This window comes from Rhinatrema bivittatum, chromosome 10 (assembly GCF_901001135.1).
Source record: "Rhinatrema bivittatum chromosome 10, aRhiBiv1.1, whole genome shotgun sequence".
NCBI lineage: Eukaryota > Metazoa > Chordata > Amphibia > Gymnophiona > Rhinatrematidae > Rhinatrema > Rhinatrema bivittatum.
Genome location: NC_042624.1, coordinates 79,771,487 through 79,789,918, shown reverse-complemented (window position 1 = coordinate 79,789,918; position 18,432 = coordinate 79,771,487). Strand labels below are relative to the sequence as shown.

Sequence of the window (18,432 nt, the reverse complement as noted above, 5' to 3'; positions counted from 1 at the left end):
TTCTTTAAGCTCCTCCAGAAGCGGAAATGACCGTTGGATCGGTACGCTGAGCATGAAGACCGGGGGAAGAAGGCATCCCTACTTAACTCCCCTTCATCTCTCTCTTTTGTTTTTTAAATTACCCTTTACCTGAGCTCAGCCTGCCCCAACTGAGAACAAGGTCGGTCTCCGGTTTTGGGGGAAAGGGCAAGGACCTTCACTTCTGTGCTTAGCCTCCTGCACCTGCTTGTCTTTCAGCTGTTTTTATTTTTACAGCTAAGTCCATGCCGGCTGAAACACCAGCTACCGGACCAAAGCACTCATTTGAGGGAAGGATCCAAAAAATCACCTCAGAATTCTCAAATGAGGGAGAGACCAAAAGGTAATACTTCTCCGTTAAAATTTTATTTATTTTTTTTTTTTTAGCAATCCACAGTAGGGAGATGCACACCCACCATCCGCTGGAGACAGAGAATACTGGCAGGTTGATGTCACTGCAGGGATATATATATACCGTGATGTCAGCTTTTCTCAGTCTCCATCTGCTGGTAGAGGTGCATAACCCACTGGTTCTGAATTCACCTGTCTGCCTGTCTGAATGCTAAGACAGACATTTATTGTCTTTTATTTAAGTCATTCAATTACAATAAAATCTCTGGATTTGCTTTTGAATACAAGCACATGTCATTTTTACCTTATAGTTATTCTGTTCTTGTCCTTATTCAGTATGTTAAGTATTTTCTTCTCATTTGTTCTCAACTGTACATCTGAAAATTCATTGCTGTTTGATATCATTGTGACCTGTACACATTTTGATATCAGATATTTATCAATAGGGTTTTGCTTATACATTCCACCACCAACTTTCCTTAGATAATTATTCCTTCACTAAAATATCGTACTTGTTTTGATGTCATTAACAATCTCAGAAAAACTGATGCAAAGTTTGTGCAACCATTTTAGGCTTCTGATAACATGTGGATTTGCATTGTTATCAAAACTCCTGGATGCTGGTAGAGCAACTTTATCATGCACAATTCATATGCTTATTTTCTATGGGGTAATTTTCAAAAATATTTACATGTGTAAAATGTGGATTTAGAGGCATAAATGAGGGAGTTTTAAAATTATCCTGGTGTTAAAGGTATGCGTGGAAACAATTTTATAGAGGCATTCCAAAGGGTGGAGTTGAGGTGGGAAAGCAAATGTTGCTTACCTGTAACAGGTGTTCTCACAGGACAGCAGGATGTTAGTCCTCACATATGGGTGACATCACAGGATGGAGCCCAGTCATGGAACACTTTTGTCAAAGTTTCTATAACTTTGACTGGCACCTTCTGGGCATGCCCAGGATGGCACTAACCCTACAACCAGCAGGAGTCCCTCTTCAGTCTTGTTTAAAAGCTATAGTAAGTGCCAAAAATAAAATAAGAAAACATAATGAACCTAACAACACGGGGTGGCGGGCGGGTTTTGTGAGGACTAACATCCTGCTGTCCTGTGAGAACACCTGTTCCAGGTAAGCAACATTTGTTTTCTCACAGGACAAGCAGGATGGTAGTCCTCACATATGGGTGAGTACCGAGCTGAGGATGTCCGAGATATGCACCAAATGTACCCAAGTCGTGCAACCGGCACAACAACTGGGGTGGAATTTGGTAGAGGGCATCCTGAACCCTAACAGGCAGGCAGAAGGGTGTTGGTACATCAAGTTGCAAAAATGTTGTGCAAGACAGATTGGCCGAAGATGGAATCTTGTCTTCCAGCCTTGTCCAAACACCGAGCGTAGGTGCGCTACTGAAGTTGCCATGGCCCTGACAAAGTGTGCTTTAATACGGTCTTGAAGTGGAATGCTGCTTGCTGATAGCAAAAGGATATGCAGTCCGCTAACCAGGAGGAGAGAGTCTGTTTACCCACAGGTTGCCCCAATTTGGTGGAATGGAAAGAAACAAACAGTTGAGTACTTTTCCTGTGGGCAGTTGTACGGTCTAGGTAGAATGCTAGAGCCCGTTTATAGTCAAGGGTATGCAGAGCCTGCTCTCCTGAGTTTGAGTGGGGCCTGGGAAAGAAAGTGGGTAGTATAATGGATTGATTGATATGAAACTCTGATACTACCTTAGGCAAAAACTTAGGGGGAGTACAGAGTACTACCCTATCGTGCAGAAGTTTAGTGTAAGGCGGGTAGGTAACTAGAGCCTGTAACTCACTAACTCTGCGAGCAGATGTGATTACCAGAAGAAAAATCACTTTCCATGTGAGATATCGAAGATCATAGGATTGGAGAGGCTCGAATGGTGGTTTCATGAGCCTACCCAAAACTAGGTTAAGGTCCCAAGAAGGGGCCGGAGGAAGCAGTGGAGGTTTAAGGTGAAGCAAGCCCTTCAAAAAGCATGTGACAAGGGGTTGTACTGAAATGGGTACATCCCCCACACATTTATGGAAGGCAGCTACCGCACTGACATGCATCCTGATGAAAGAAGTTTTTAGACCTGACTCTAATAGGTGCCAGAAGTAGTCCAGAAACTTCGTGGTGGAACAGGTAAAAGTATCAAGTGACAGTGAAGAACACCATGAATTAAACACGGGAAACTGGCTCCGAAAGGTTGAGTGGCTGAAGAATTAACCTTTCAACATCCAGGCAGTCAGGGACAAGGCCTGAAGATTGGGGTGATGTAGGCACCTGTTGTTCTGAGTGATCAGAAACGGGTCTTTCCCCAGGGGAATGTGCCTGCGAATGGAGAGGTCCTGAAGAATTGGAAACCACACCTGGTGTGGCCAGTGAGGGGCTATCAGGATCATGGTTCCCTTGTCCTGACATAACTTCACGAGAGTCTTGGAGAGAAGTGGAAGTGGAGGGAATGCATATAGGAGACCAGTTGCCCATGAAAGGGAGAATGCATCTCTTGGTAGTGAGTGTTGGCTGCAAGTGAGAGAGCAAACGTTCTCTACTTTGCAGTTTTGAGGTGACTCAAAGAGGTCTATGTGCGGGTAACCCCAACCTTGGAATATTGAGTCCGCTACTGTGGGGTTTAGGGACCACTCGTGCGGCTGAAAGGTGCGACTCAGCTTGTCCGCCAACACATTGTCCACTCCCAGCAAGTAGGTGGCCCTGAGGTACATCGAGTGGGAGAGGGCTTCCGCCCATATCTGTGCAGCTTCCTGACACAGGAGGTAGGAGCCCGTCCTTCCCTGTTTGTTGATGTACCACATGGTCACCTGGTTATCCGTCTGGATCAGGATGACCTGGTTGGAAAGGCGATCCTGAAACACCCTGAGAGCATATCTGATTGCTCTTAGCTCCAGGAAATTTATTAGGTGTTTGGCTTCCTCTGGAGACCAAGTCCCTTGAGTTTGCAAATTGGCAACATGTGCTCCCCAGCCGAGGTTGGACGCATCGGTGGTAATGGTTATTTCAGGATTTTGAGTCTGGAAAGGTAGGCCTCGGAGGAGATTGGTAGAGATGTGAATCGTTTTCCATATCGTCTTAACGATAGAAATCGTGTGGCAGGGCAAGAAAATCGTGTTAGGCACGATTTTTTAGTTTAAAAATCGTTAAAAATCGTTTTTTCCGATTAGTGCGCACTAACTGAAAATGATACAATTTGACACTTTTCAGGTCAGTTAAGGTCAGTTAGGAATGAATATGTATTCTAATTGGCTGCCCTCTTATTTATTCATGTTACCAAGCTTCCCACTGACAGTATATGGGGGATGGGAAATGGAAACAGTTGGTAGCTTGACAAAACAAGTAATGTGATCAGTCAATGTGACTAGAACTTGTGCCCTAATCCTGATACCAGGGGTATTGTGATCTTCCTGCACACAGTGCCCTATCCCTATTAATACCAGGAGTGTTGTGATCTTCCTGCACACAGTGCCCTAACCCTGGCACCAGGGGTGTTGTGATCTTCCTGCACACAGTGCCCTATCCCTATTAATACCAGGAGTGTTGTGATCTTCCTGCACACAGTGCCCTATCCCTATTAATACCAGGAGTGTTGTGATCTTCCTGCACACAGTGCCCTAACCCTGGCACCAGGGGTGTTGTGATCTTCCTGCACACAGTGCCCTATCCCTATTAATACCAGGAGTGTTGTGATCTTCCTGCACACAGTGCCCTAACCCTGGCACCAGGGGTGTTGTGATCTTCCTGCACACAGTGCCCTATCCCTATTAATACCAGGAGTGTTGTGATCTTCCTGCACACAGTGCCCTATTCCTGATACCGGGGGTGTTGGGATCTTCTTGCACACATCCCGGCATCAGGGATAGGGCACTGCATGCAGGAAGATCACAACACTCCTGGTATCAGGAATAGGGCACTGTGTGCAGGAAGATCACAACACCCCTGGTATTAGGGATAGGGCACTGCGTGCAGGAAGATCACAACACTCCTGGTATTAATAGGGATAGGGCACTGCATGCAGGAAGATCACAACACCCCTGGTATCAGGGATAGGGCACTGTGTGCAGGAAGATCACAATACCCTGGAGGAGTGAGGGTCAGGCAGCTCCCCCCTGTCTGTGAAGCCAGCCTCTCACTAGTAATGAAGGGAGGGAGCTGTCTCAGACTTCACCATCCTCCCCCCCTCACCCACACACCATTCACTAGCTGGGACATGGGGGAAGTCAGGAGTGAGGGTCAGGCAGCTCCCCCCTGTCTGTGAAGCCAGCCTCTCACTAGTAATGCAGGGAGGGAGCTGTCTCAGACTGGTATCAGGGATAGGGCACTGAGTGCAGGAAGATCACAACACCCCTGGTATCAGGAATAGGGCACAGGTTCTAGTCATATTGACTGATCACATTACTTTTTTTGTCAACTACCAACAGTTTTCATTTCCCATCCCCCAACCATCACCTCAGTTGGAACCTTGGTAACATCAATAGATAAGAGGGCAGCCAGCCAATAGGAATACATATTCATTCCTAACTGACCTTTACTGACCTGGATAGTGTCAATAATTTGTATCATTTTCTGTTAGTGTTCCTGAGTTTCCATTTCCATTTCCCATCCCCCCCAACCATCACCTCAGTGGGAACCTGGTTAACATCAATAGATAAGAGGGCAGCCAGCCAATAGGAACACATATTCTTTCCTAACTGACCTTTACTGACCTGGAAAGTGTCAATTTGTATCATTTTCAGTTAGTGCGCACTAACGCGAGTTAGTGCGCACTAACACGATTTAATGATTTTTAACGATAAATCGTTAGAATTTCTATTGTATCGTGTTCTATAACGATTTAAGACGATATTAAAATTATCGGACGATAATTTTAATCGTTAAAAAACGATTCACATCCCTAGAGATTGGTCTGATTTTTCCACCAAGCCAGAGACAGACGAAGTGGGTCGGTAATGTGGACAATGGTTGACAATGGTTGAACAGATTGAGTACATTGTGACCGTAGAGTCCACTGCATGACTCTCATGGCCAAGCTGGCCATCGGGGTAACATGCATCGAGGACACCATGTGCCCCAGCAGGATGAGGAAATGATGTGCACTTGAGCATTGTTGAGTCTGTAGCTGGTGTGCGAGAGACGTGAGAGCTCGCTGTCGAGGCAGAAATGCCTTTGCTTTGAAGGTGTCCAAGTCTGCCCCTATGAATGACAAAGTTTGAGATGGGACTAAGCAGGATTTCATGTAATTGATGAGAAATCCTAGAGAGATCAGTGTGTGTAAGGTAAGACGTAGGGAAGACCGAGCTGCTTGCTGAGTGGGAGCCCTGATTAATCATTCGTCGAGATAGGGGTAGACGTGAACACCTTGGGTCCTTAGGAAGGCTGCTACCACTACAAGACATTTGGTGAAGACTCGTGGAGCAGATGCTAGGCCAAATGGGAGCACACGGTACTGACAGTGCTTTGGGCCTACCAGGAATCTCAGAAATCTGCGATGAGACGGAGTGATGGCTATGTGCGTGTAAGCGTCCTGGAGGTCTAGAGAGCAGAGCCAGTCCCCTCTTTGCAGAAGAGGAAGGAGGGAACCCAAGGTTACCATTTTGAACTTTTCTAGTTGGAGGTACTTGTTGAGGGCACGTAGGTCCAGAATTGGACGAACGCCGCCTGACATTTTGGGGATTAGAAAGTACCAGGAATAAAATCCGAAGCCCTGTTGGGAGTAGGGCACTGGCTCGATTGCTCTGGATCGAAGGAGGAGAGAGACTTCCTGATCCAGGAGTAGTGAATGGTCTGATGTTCCCCACTTCAGCTGAGGTGGGGAATCCGGTGGGATGGAGAGAAAGTTCAGGTGATAACCTTGACAAATTATGGCAAGGACCCACTGGTCTGAGGTGATTGTGTGCCACATGTTGTTGAAGTGGCACAATCGACCTCCCACTGGTACATGCAGCAGTGGAAGCTGGCTGCTGCTTTCTATGCAGGAGTCAAAAACCGGAAGCAGGGCCCGGCTGAGGAACTGCTTGCGGTTTTTGTTTACGAGGTTGACGAGACTGGGCCTTTTGGAAAGGCTTTGTGGAGCGACTTCTTTTGATGATAGAACAACTTTTTGGAGTCCTTCCTGAATGGTTGTTTGGCCGGGTATTCAGAAGGCATCAGAGAGAGTTGGCGAAGAGTCTCATGATGATCCTTGAGCTGCGCCACTGTTTGTTGGATCTGTTCCCCAAACAATGCAAGGCAGATCGGTTAATCTGTCCTGGACTTCAGGACGTAAGTTCGAAGACTTAAGCCAGGCCCATCTTCTTGCAGAAATAGCAGCTGCCAAAACCCTGGAAGCGGTGTCGAAGATGTCATAAGAGGACCTTATTTCATGTTTCCCCACTTCAAAACCTTTGTGAACCAGGGTTTGTAGCTGTTCCTGGAATTGCTGAGGCAGGGACTCTGCAAATTCTTGTATTTGTTTGAAGAGGACCCTGTTGTACTGGGTCATATAAAGTTGGTAAGATGCGATCCGAGAGATAAGCATTGATCCCTGGAAAACACGCCTACCAATGGCATCCAGGAATTTCTGCTCCTTGTCTGGAGGGAAGGAAGAATGGGTCTTTGTACGCCGTGCCCTGTTTTGGGCAGATTCAACAACTACGGACTGGTGATCCAATTGAGGTTTTTGGAACCCTGGAGCTGACTGGACCAAATATGTGGTGTCTGCTTTCCGGTTGACTGGTGCTACTGAACCAGGGGGTTCCCATTCTTTTTGAGAAGATCCAAAAGAACTTGATGGATAGGGATGGAGGTGATTTCTTTGGGAGCATCCAGAAATTGTAACAGCTCCATCATCTGATGTCTATCATCTTGCTCTGTCTGTAGTTGGAAAGGAACCAACTCCGACATTTCCTTCACAAAATTGATGAAGGACAAGTTCTCTTGAGGAGAACGCTTCCTGCTTTCAGTAGGAGAGGGTGGTGACGGTAAATCATCAGTGTATGGTGACAAATCCTCGGTCCAGGTATCATAAGGATCAGCTCCAGTCCCTCTAGGAACCTGTTGTAAATCTGCTGTTAGTTAGACTGCGAAGATAGCAATCTGTTATATTCTCTGTGAGAAGTTAGCAATCTGTTAGAAACCCACTATCTAATGGGTGGAGCAATCAGATAGGAGTTAGCAATCTGATGTAATTCTGTTATGATTGGTTCCTAAGGGGAGGAAGTCAGCAGTCTTGTAGTATCTCAGATATCGTCTTGCTAAGGAGTAGCAATCTGTAATGAATCTGATATAGTGTTGGTGGGTCCCTGGGCCGGTGGCAAATGACCACGCCCCCGGGAGGATATCCCGAGAGGGACCACCGGCTAGGCTTGAGTATGGAAACAGACACACATTAGTTCTTTTATTAAACAGGTTTTGGAAACCACCAGAGGTGGCAGTAGTGAGCTGATATGCCCAGCAAGGCTGTAGTCCCTCAGGCACTGGAACAGCGATCCAGGTTGGCTGAGCTGTTGAGAAACTGTAGAAAGTGAGTAGGCAGAGTAGACAGAGTTCATGAACAAAACTAGATGACAAAACTCACATAAGGTCTCAAGGAAGCTCAGGAGCTGGAAAGGTTTAGGCCCTCGAGGAGCGAGTACCTGGTTCCAGGGAAAGCTCTGAGAGAGCGATGGTAACTCATGAATGTTTGTAGTAGCAATAGCTTCCAGGCAGTAGAGAATCTTCAGAGTGTCCAGGAACATGGGCCCCCGAGGAGTTCCTATCTGTAATCTGAAAGTAAAGAAAAGAGCGAGGCCCCTGAGGAGCGGGTACCTCTGGTAAGTCCGTGGAGGCAGAGTAGCTTAGAAAGCGTAGCCGAAGCAACCCCCCTTGCTAACTCAGTTAGATAGTGAAATAGAGACCTTTAAATATTGGAAGCGGATGACGTCATCTCAGGGGTATGCCCCTGAGGTTCGCGCCCTTGCTGGTACTTCAATCAGAGCGCGCGTGCGCCCTAGGTCTTCAGGCAACATGGCGGATCTGCAACGTCGAGCCGGTCCGGGGACGCCAGAGAGAGACGGCATGGAGACACTGCGGCAGCCAGCCGTCCATCAGACCCGGAGGGAGTCGCCACAGAGGTAAAGAGGGCGGAGTGAGGACGTCGAGCAGCGACGGTCGCAACAGAACCTGAGAGGGACGGGACAAAGGTATTCCCAAAGGTCCCGGTCTAGCCTCCGAAGGCACGGAGGGAGTTACCGTGGGCACTGATGTTGGCATCGAGGGTATCGATGGACGAGTTGGCAGCACCGATGGTAGTAACGGCATCGAATGGTTGAATTTTTACTTCTGCGGTACTCTGGCATCGGCTCTTAGGCATCAATGATGAAGAAGGTTGATGGTTTAGGCATGGGCAGGACTCCCGATGGAGGCAAACGGAACGGTGTTTCTCCTCCCGATGAAGTGGAAGAGGAGAGGGCGCCGAATCCATCGGTGACCCCGGATCCATCGGTGGAAAAGTGGCTATAAGCGCTTCCATTCTCGAAAGCAGCAGTGCCAGTGCTGCCGGAATGGGGTCTGTGATCAGTTCCACACTCTGCACCGGGTTCGGCATCGGAGGAACCTGGAATCTGTGCATTGCTTTGTCGATGGCCTCCTGAACCATCTGGTCCAGCTGTTCACGGAGATCTGGAGCAAGCAGCCTCGGCTCCAGAAGGGGAGGAGGCAGAGGAGTAGCCAGAGGGACCACCGTTAAAGGCAGAGTCGCAGCTCCCATTACCCATCCGGGTAAGGGTTGCCTCGGTGACACGGTCTCAGAAAGGTTCGATGCTTTTTCTGGATGGGGCTTCTTCGATGGCGGCTCGGACGATGGCGAGGTCGATGATTTGCCTTCATGGATGATCCGAGGCTTTCGGTGCTGATGTCGATGTTTCTCTCTTCGATCCCCTCGGTCCTGAGGGGGAACAGAAGTAGTCGATGGCCGGGAAGTCGTTGACGCTGGACGGTCACCGGCCGGTGCCCGATACTGGCGCAACGTGGATGGTGCCAGTTCGGACGACGTCGAAGCTATGGATGGTGTCGGAGTTTGAGACCGAAAGAGAAGTCCCATTTTCTCTATTCTGGCTTTGCGACCTTTTGGTGTCATTAAGGCACATTTGGGGCATGTCAGGACATCATGCTCACACCCTAGGCACATTACACAGACTTTATGCAGGTCTCTGATGGACATGGTGCGAGTGCAGTCAGGGCACCGACGGAACCTCGACACCATGGCCTTTGCGGTCGACGGCCAGTAGGCCACAAGGGCCAAACCCGACGGGAATCGACCGGAACTGGGTAAAAACTTACCGGAGTACCGCGGAAGTAAAAATTCAAGAGGGGGACCCTATGGGGTGTGAAGGTTTGAAGTAATTCCGTGAGGAAAAATTCCTGTCAGGAATATCCAAGAACTCCTTAACCGCATGGCTACTGCTGTGTGGAAAAAAGATGACTGAAGGGGGACTCCTGCTAATTGCAGGGTTAGTGCCATCCTGGGCATGCCCAGTAAGTGCCAGTCAAAGTTCTAAAAACTTTGACAAAAGTGCTCCGTGATTGGGCTCCATCCTGTGATGTCACCCATATGTGAGGACTACCATCCTGGTTGTCCTGTGAGAAAATCATTTACATGCATACTTTTGATTTTCTAAAGTATATGTCTTAATGTTTGCTGGACATTTACACTTGCCTTCTATCAGGTGTAAATATGTATGCTTTTGCCATGCTAAGGTCCGTATGGTCCAGCTAATTTTCAAAGTGGCCTTACGCATGTAAATCTGCTTTGAAAATCAGGGCTGACGCCCATGTGTACTTTCTACATGGGCTGTTATAAAATTACCCTCCCTATCTCCTATCTGCTAGGTATGGCATCTTTTTACAATGTTATGGGTAAACATGAAGTTTAAAGGTTCAGGTCTTTCCTGGGCAATCAAGTATTTCATCATTTTGGAAAAGACAAAAGTTATTCTAATTATAACTAGGTACCAATAATTGTCAAACTTCTATAAAAAGATTTGGATAAAAATACTATAAATGTACATACATGGGTACCATGTAGGATAAATAGATAAACTCCCAACCTATTAAAGTATTTTTCTCCACACAAATGGCCTCTATTTACATGTAATATATTGAGGCTTGTGTTCGCTATGCAAAACGTTGACCATTAAAATGACATCCATGCTCTGGTAACCTCCCCACCCCCTCTCTTATTTTATTTCATTCAGCCCTGCTTCAACAGGAACATTTCCCACCAAAATACACAGGGCTGGGAAATTGTGGGAAGGGTGTGTGTTGGGCCATATATGCCCATAAAAGACAGTACAACCCTAGCTGTTGCCTCTTTCATCTGCAGCAGGCAGCAATGCAGAGTTAGCCATAGATGCAGCACACCAGTCAGCACACCTCAGAGTTTTTTCTTGCTTTTCACCAAAAGGATGCCCCCAAAGCAGCAAACAACTGGGACCACAACAGCAGCAGCATCAAAACCTGTACTTGAGAATGATATCAGCACAGCTGTCATGGAGGATGCGCGACCCTGGCATCAGAGATGGACCTTGTCTGTACACTAGTATTAGGGTTTCCAGCAGGGGGACAACAACTAGAAACGCATGCTGTTGATGGCAGGGACCACTGTCAATTCATCACTCCCAGTGAGAACTGGAGTAGGCTGCAAGAGAAAAAAGTGTCCTGCTAGGCTATGGGCTGTTTCACCACCTGATGACAGTTCCTGTGACAAGTGTCTCACTGGGCTCACCCATGAGGCCATAACATGGCCATGTGGCTAGCCCAGCATGATGAAGGATAGGGAAGGGCTGGGATTGGGGCTAGCTGATGTGTCTGGGAGAAGGGGTGGAAAGAAAGGGGGGAAAGGGGGGAAAGGGGGGCTGGAGTAGCCTTGTAGTAGCATAAAGAGAAGCTGCATCCGTAGTGGCTTCCTCTTTTTGCTGCTGGCCAAAGAAATTGCGGCTTATCCCCTTTCACTGCTTATTTCCCGCACCGGGAGCCTGCCTCAATGGACCTTGGGCTTCGGTCGGTTTCTGCTATTCCTTTGTTCATTTCGGGACTGCCATCACATGGCAGCAGGAAAACCATGACCACTGGAGTATTTTGTTAGCATCCCAATGAAAACAATCAATTGCTGAGAGGACAAGTAGCAACCTTCTGCAATGCATATCGATGACTGGCTTAGCATTTCTATAGAGGGAAGTGCCGGCAAGTAAAAGCCAACAGAATAGTCAGTCCCCTCCATTTGCCAGCCCATACAGGTATCCCCTCCTCACCCCAACCCAACTGCACCTCCTTCTACTCCCTCCCCCCTCCCTCCATGAAGCAGGCTACAGCAAACACATGGAAGAACCCAGCCCCCTTCAGAGGAGTCCTTCATTATGCTAGCCAAGGACCATATGTCCAGTGAGAGTGGAGACACAAGCATGGTACCAGTGACATCAAGCAAGGATATGGGCAGGGATGCAAGGAACAAGAAGCCACTCCCTTGCAAGGAATGGCCTCATCTTCTTCTGTTACCACCAAGTGCAAGAGCACACCATCCAAAAAAGCCTCCACTACAAGTCAGAGGCAGGAGAAGGTGACAGATCGGGAGCTCAGGTAGGCTTCCAGCCAGTGTGAAGATGACCTGGAGCAGCTCATCCTCCAGCTGAGATGCAACATGGCACACCGTGGAATGCAGTGGGTTCGAGATAGGTGGGAAGCTGTAGGACAACCAATTGAGCCATTGCAGATAAAGAGGAGAGCGCACAATGCCACAGCGAGTAGCGAGGGTACCAGCCCAGCATCTCACATGGTTCAGAGCATTGCTGATGACCAGGTATCTCAGGGACAGTCCTTTCTCTGGTCTAATGATGAAGAGGGTGATTGTGGGAAAGATGTGGGATTTTATGAGGAAGTTGAAGGAGTTGGTGTTAAGAGATTGGACAGTGTGGAGAATCAGTTTGGGGTGCGCAGGAAGGGGAAGAAATTCATGATAAAAGGAATGGGACATTCATTAAGCTTTTGGGTATCAAAGGTAAAAAGCAAGCTAGAGGAGCATTTAATGTACGAGGTATGGAGTGGACGGTAGTATGGGCACACGTCTGATAGCACTGCTAGGTGTTCATGTGTTAGCCAAGGTAAAGCACAGAATGTGGAAGAGGAAATATGTGGATGTGTTTAAATTATTGTTAAGGGATCCCGAAGAGGTGGGTGAAGAAAAAAAGCTGGACAAAAACAAGTGATGCATATGAAAAAGATTCAAGTTCGTAGATCTATAAATAACTGGATATATAGTGAATACACTATATATTTAAAGAACCCTAATATATTTAAAGAACCCTAATTGTATGCATTCCTACTCCCATAGCAACCTAAAACTTAACTAGGAACTGAACAAATTTGAGATGAAGGCAGCAGTCCAGCAGCAAGAGGGGGGCCTTACAGTCTTTTGCATCGAGTGTCACATATATGATTTTTTACCCGCCAGTGAGAAATTGTGCATGTGCATCCGATGCAAAGCGCTCCTGTCTCTCAGAGAATGAATCCGATATCTGGAGTTTATAGATGAGACCATCAGGGATATATAGCCAAGACCCATCTCCAGCCTGGCAGCCCTGGTGCTGCCTTGGAGGAGGAAGGGCTCATGATTGGAGAGCATCAACCTGGTGCAGCAGGAAATGATCCTATAGCAAGCACCTGTTGTCCAGGTGGTGCATTGTCCGCTCGCACCAAGGATGTCTCCCAGGGCTACAGCCCAGGAGGGAAGGGTTAGGTCGACCGTCAAAGTTGGTGATTCGATTATTAGAAATTTAGACAGCTGTGTGGCTGGAGGGCATGAGGATCGCCTGGTAACATGCCTACCTGGTGCAAGGTGGCAGACCTCATGCATCACCTAGATAGGATTTTAGACAGTGCTGGGTAGGAGCTGGCTATCATGGTACATGTGGGCACCAACGACATATGGAGGGAGGTTCTGAAAGCCAAATTTAGGCTCTTAGGTAGAAAGCTGAAAACCAGAACATCCAGGGTAGCATTCTCTGAAATGCTCCCTGTTCCATGCACAGGTTCCAGAGACAGGCATTTGTGCGCGCATGTTATAAAATCGGGCGTACATTCCGTGCTATGTCTTAAAATCCAGCCCATAAGTTCCTGAAGGAGAATGTTGTGTCCCGTGGCCGCAGATGGCCGCGGCCACAAACCCCTACCTCGCCCACGGCGGTGGGCCCGCGTCGGCAGCGTCGAGGAAGCCGGGGAAGTCAAGTCCATCTCCCCCTTACACTGGCGCGGGCCTCAGTGGTGGCTGCCGGCAGGGGAAGCACCCTGCTTTCCCCTCGTGGCCTCGGGCTGCCCTTCCCCTGTGGCCAGGATCCAAGATGGCCGCACCTCCTCACTGAATTTAAAGGGGCCTCGTCCTTTAAATTGACTTCACCTGTGCCTGGCAGGTCAGGCACAGGGAAGTATATAAGGAGGCTCTCCACAGTCATTCCTTGACTTGGCAACGTTCCACGTAGTCAGGTCTGCTTGCTTTGGTGAGTTCTTGTACTTTGGATTCTTGCTCCTGTCTCGTCTCAGTGATTCCTGGTTCCTGACTTTGGATTGGCAAGCGGTGATTCCTGGTGTGTGACTTCAGACTGGCAAGCGGTGATTCCTGGTGTGTGACTTCGGACTGGCAAGTGGCGATTCCGGGTGTGTGGCTTCGGACTGGCAAGCGGTGATTCCTGGTGTGTGACTTTGGACTGGCAAGCGGCGATCCCTTGGTGTGTGACCTCGGACTGGTAAGCGACGACCCTCTTGCACCTGACCTCGGACTTCTTCTGGACCCTCATCTCCAAGGGCCCACCTAAGTTCCAGCGGCCCGGGTCCCTACGGGCTCCTCCTGGGGGGACCGCGGGCTTCCAGGGGTGAAGCTCCAGTTAGCCCTTGCATCGATCTCCCGACGTCTTGACCTCTCAAAGGTCCACCTAAGTCCCAGCGGCCCGGGTCCCTACGGGCTCCTCATGGGGGGACCACGGGCTTCCAGTGGCGAAGACACAGTTCCTCTCCTCGAAGTCATGACTCTTCATCTGTCTCCTCAGTCGCCTCAGTATCCAGTGCCAAGGGTCAGCTGGTCGCATCTTCTGTTCAGCCTCGCCACCCGACGGGAGAACCTACGGATCCACCTCCTGAGGTATACCATACTCCTATCGGTCCAAGATTTCACAAGCCTGAGCATAACAGAGAAGTCCATAAACTGCTATTAATCAATAGGGAATAGCCACTGCTTGTTTCTGGCATTAGTTATATGGGATGTATTTAATGTTTGGGTATTTGCCAGGTATTTGTGACTTGGACTGGCCACTGTTGGAGACAGGATACTGGGCTTGATGGACCCTTGGTCTGACTCAGTATGGCATACCTTATGTTCTTATGTAAGTAAATTTGTGCTCGCATTATCTCAATTTCTTGTTCATGGCTCTAATCAGTGAAATTTATCAGAACCTTTTAAATGTATTTAGAGCTATAGCGAAGGAGTTTGGCATCCCTCTTGCTGAGGACAGAAGATCCCAGCCATAGACTGACCTTTCTAGGTATTGAGCTAGACTCGATGGAAATGGTCTCACAGTTGCCAACAGAAAAGGTGCAAATGTTGTCCAAGGCAGTGTATTATCAGGGGAAGATTGGCCTATCAGGGGATCGGGCATCCCCTGGTGGGCTGGTTGCACTGGTCACGTGGTCTTCATCTCAGCTCCTGCTGAGGGATTGCTGCTGAACAAGTTCTTTTGCAGGGCTGAGATAACTGACTCAGCCCGAATGAGATCTCAGTGGGGCTGCGATGGAGCCCAACCCATTGCGGTCCGAAGGAGGCATCGGTGGGGCCATGACGGAGCCCAACACGTCGCAGCCCAACAAGGTATCAGAGAGGCCACGACAGAACCCGACCTGATGCAGCCCGAAGAAAGACCTACAGGCTCTGCAGAAGAATGCATCTGGCGGTTGCTGGGCCACTTCCTCCCATTTCCCTTCTGGCAGCTAATGAGTAGTGCTGGTGCGGCAAAGGCCCAGAAGAAAGGAGGATACCTGAGAGGTGTGTGTGTGTAGAGAGAGAGAGAGCGAGCCAGCATGTATGTATGAAAGAGAGAATGCCTGCATGTGTGTATGAAAGAGAGCCTGAATATGTGCACGAGAGTGAGCCTGCATATGTGTATGGAAGAGAGTGTCTGCATGTATATGAAAGAGAGAGAACCTGAATATGTGCATGAGAGTGAGCCTGCATGTGTATGAAAGAGAGAGCCTGAATATGTGCATGAGAGAAAGCCTGTAGGTGTGTACGAGAGAGAGCCTGAATATGTGCATGAGAGTAAGCCTGTAGGTGTGTATGAGAGAGAGCTTGAATTTGTGCATGAGAGCACCTGCATGAGTGTATGAAAGAGAGAGCCTGCAAATGTGTATAAGAACCTGAATATGTGCATGACAGAGAGCCTGCATGATTGAAAGAGAGAAAGCCTGAATATGTGCATGAGTAAGCCTGCATGTGTGTATGAAAGAGCCTAAATATGTGCATGAATGAGTGCCTGCATGTGTATTTATTTTATTTATTTATAATTTTTATATACCGACATTCTTACATTAAAATGCAAATCATACCGGTTTACATAAAACAGAAAAAGCAGGAAAAAATATTTCCATAGTCAAATACAGAGAACATTTATAATAAAATTGTTAACAAAGGCATAAGGTAGGAACTTGAAAAAAAGGTTACTTAACAGAAAACGTAAAAGAAAAAATATTAAATGAAGCACAAAGAGTTGCACGAAGGGGTGCACAAAGGGGAGAGCCCCTTTGTCGCGCCCCTTCGGCGCGCGACGCCTGATGGTGAGGCGTGTATGAGATATGTATGAGAGAGAGTGCACCTACATGTTTGTATGAGTACCTGCATGTGTGTCTGAGAGTGAGAACCTGCATGTCTGAACGAGACCACCTGCATGGGTCCATGAGAGAATGAGAGAGCCTGTATATCTGTATGAAAGAGAGTTTGATTGTGTGTGTGAGAGCCTGCAAAGTGTATGAGAGAGAGATTGCCTATGTGTGTGAAGGAGAGAGAGAGGATAAAGACTGTGTGGCCTTCTTCACCCAAATCCATAACAATCTCTGGGAAATCAAAAGATGCCAGGTATTTATTTATTTAATTGTATGGAGAGCTGGAGGTTTTTTTAATTATTTAAATTTTTATTATTTTAAATTTTGGAGTGTTATTTCATGTGTCTGCTATTTTGAAATATTTTATTGGTGTTTGGGAAATATTAGAACAAATTTATGTGACTGTCATTAGGGGCCCAATATTGAAAGATGGCTGTTTAAGTAACTTGGCCAGATATAACTTATCTGGCTAAATTACATGGTATATTCAGCGGCACGGCTATATATATTTGTACTTAGCCGTATCAATTACAACCGTCTAATGAGGCTAGTAAACTTATGCGGCTAAGACCAAATATTGCTACTTAGTTGCATAAGTTATGAGGCTAGATCGTTCCACCCAATGCCCGCCCACAACTTATGCAGCTAACATTTTAGTCACATAAGGGACTTATGTGGCTAAGTAGCAGCCACTAAATGTAAGCGCATATTCAGCATCCGCTATTTAACCACATAAGTCCCTTATGTGACTAAAAAGTTAGCTGCATAAGTTGTGGGCGGGCATTGGGTGGAGCGATTTAGCCGCATAACTTATGCAACTAAGTAGCAATATTAGAAGGACCAGGGGGCATTTCATGAAATTAGCAAGTAGCACATTTACGACTAATCGGAGAAAATTATTTTTCACTCAAGGCACAATTAAGCTCTGGAATTTGTTGCCAGAGGATGTAGTTAGTGCAGTTAGTGTAGCTGGGTTCAAAATAGGTTTGGATAAGTTCTTGCAGGAGAAGTCCATTAACTGCTATTAATCAAGTTTCCTTAGCTAAAAGCCACAGCTATTAATTGCACTAGTAGCATGGGATCTTCTTGGTGTTTGAGTACTTGCCAGGTTCTTGTGACCTTGTTTAGCATCCTGTTGGAAACAGGATACTGGGCTTGATGGACCCTTGGTCTGACCCAGCAGGGCAATTTCTTATGTTCTTAAATCCTACTTATCCGGTTAAGTAGTGCTGAATGCACTTTGAATATTAGGTCCTCTATGTTTGTTGACTGTTTTGATATATTCATCTTTTCATGGTTTTAATATTATGAATGTCTTATATTGTTATGGTTATTGATGTTTGGTTGGATCCTTGGACACTGTGGCAGCTGACCAAGCCCACAGGGGGCAGTCCCGTGAGGGACCACAGTGTCAGGCTAGACTCTGGACAGTTTTGGAAACCACCAGAGGTGGCAGTAGTGAGTAATAGATGTTGAGCCCGGCTGGGCGAGTATCTCACAGGACGCTGTGCTGTATTGGAAAGAGACTGAGAGTTATGAGTACTCGAGGAGCGAGTACCGGTTTCCTAATAGCACCTGAAAGAAGCAGAAGAGGCCCCCGAGGAGCGGGTACCCCGTTAGCAATAAGAGTACCAGATAACACTGGAGTGGCAGAGTAGCTTCAGTACGGAGAGCGAATCCCATCTGTAGTGTTCCGGGGTTGCTAACTCAATTAGCTGGCAAAAGTAGTAGGCTTAAATATCCGGGCAGCGTGACATCATCTCAGGGGGACGCCCGAGGTTTGCGCCAACGAGCAAATAAAGATGAGGGCGGCGTGCGCGCACGCGCGCCCTATGGTACCTTGGAGGAGCATGGCGGGAAGCAGCACCAAAGCCGGTCCGGGGATGCCGGGGAGGTCGGCAGACAGACGCCGCGGCAGCCAGTAGTCCGAGGTGAGCGGGAGGAGCCGCAAGAAGAGTGAGGTAGGCGAGGCGAAGCCGTCGCAGACCGACGGTCGCAACATATATCTCTTGATTTTATTGCTTGATGTTTTGTGAGGAGTGATTATGTTTGGTTTTCCATTGTTGCATTGGATAATACAGTCAGGCTTGTTGTGGTTACCAGAGCATGTTTGTGAGCGAGAGAGAACAAGTGAGACAATGAGCATATGTTTGTGCAAGAGGACTATTTAA

General features: G+C 47.7%; 1 protein-coding gene across 1 annotated transcript in view; it reads right to left on the bottom strand.

The window, feature by feature from the left end:
* Positions 1–18,432, bottom strand: part of LOC115099805 (probable ATP-dependent DNA helicase HFM1) — a 451,200-nt gene that overhangs the window by 92,431 nt on the left and 340,337 nt on the right. The window contains exon 19 of the mRNA XM_029617654.1: positions 674–780. Coding sequence (XP_029473514.1) covers positions 674–780 — 107 coding nt within the window. The remainder of the gene's footprint in view (positions 1–673; positions 781–18,432) is intronic.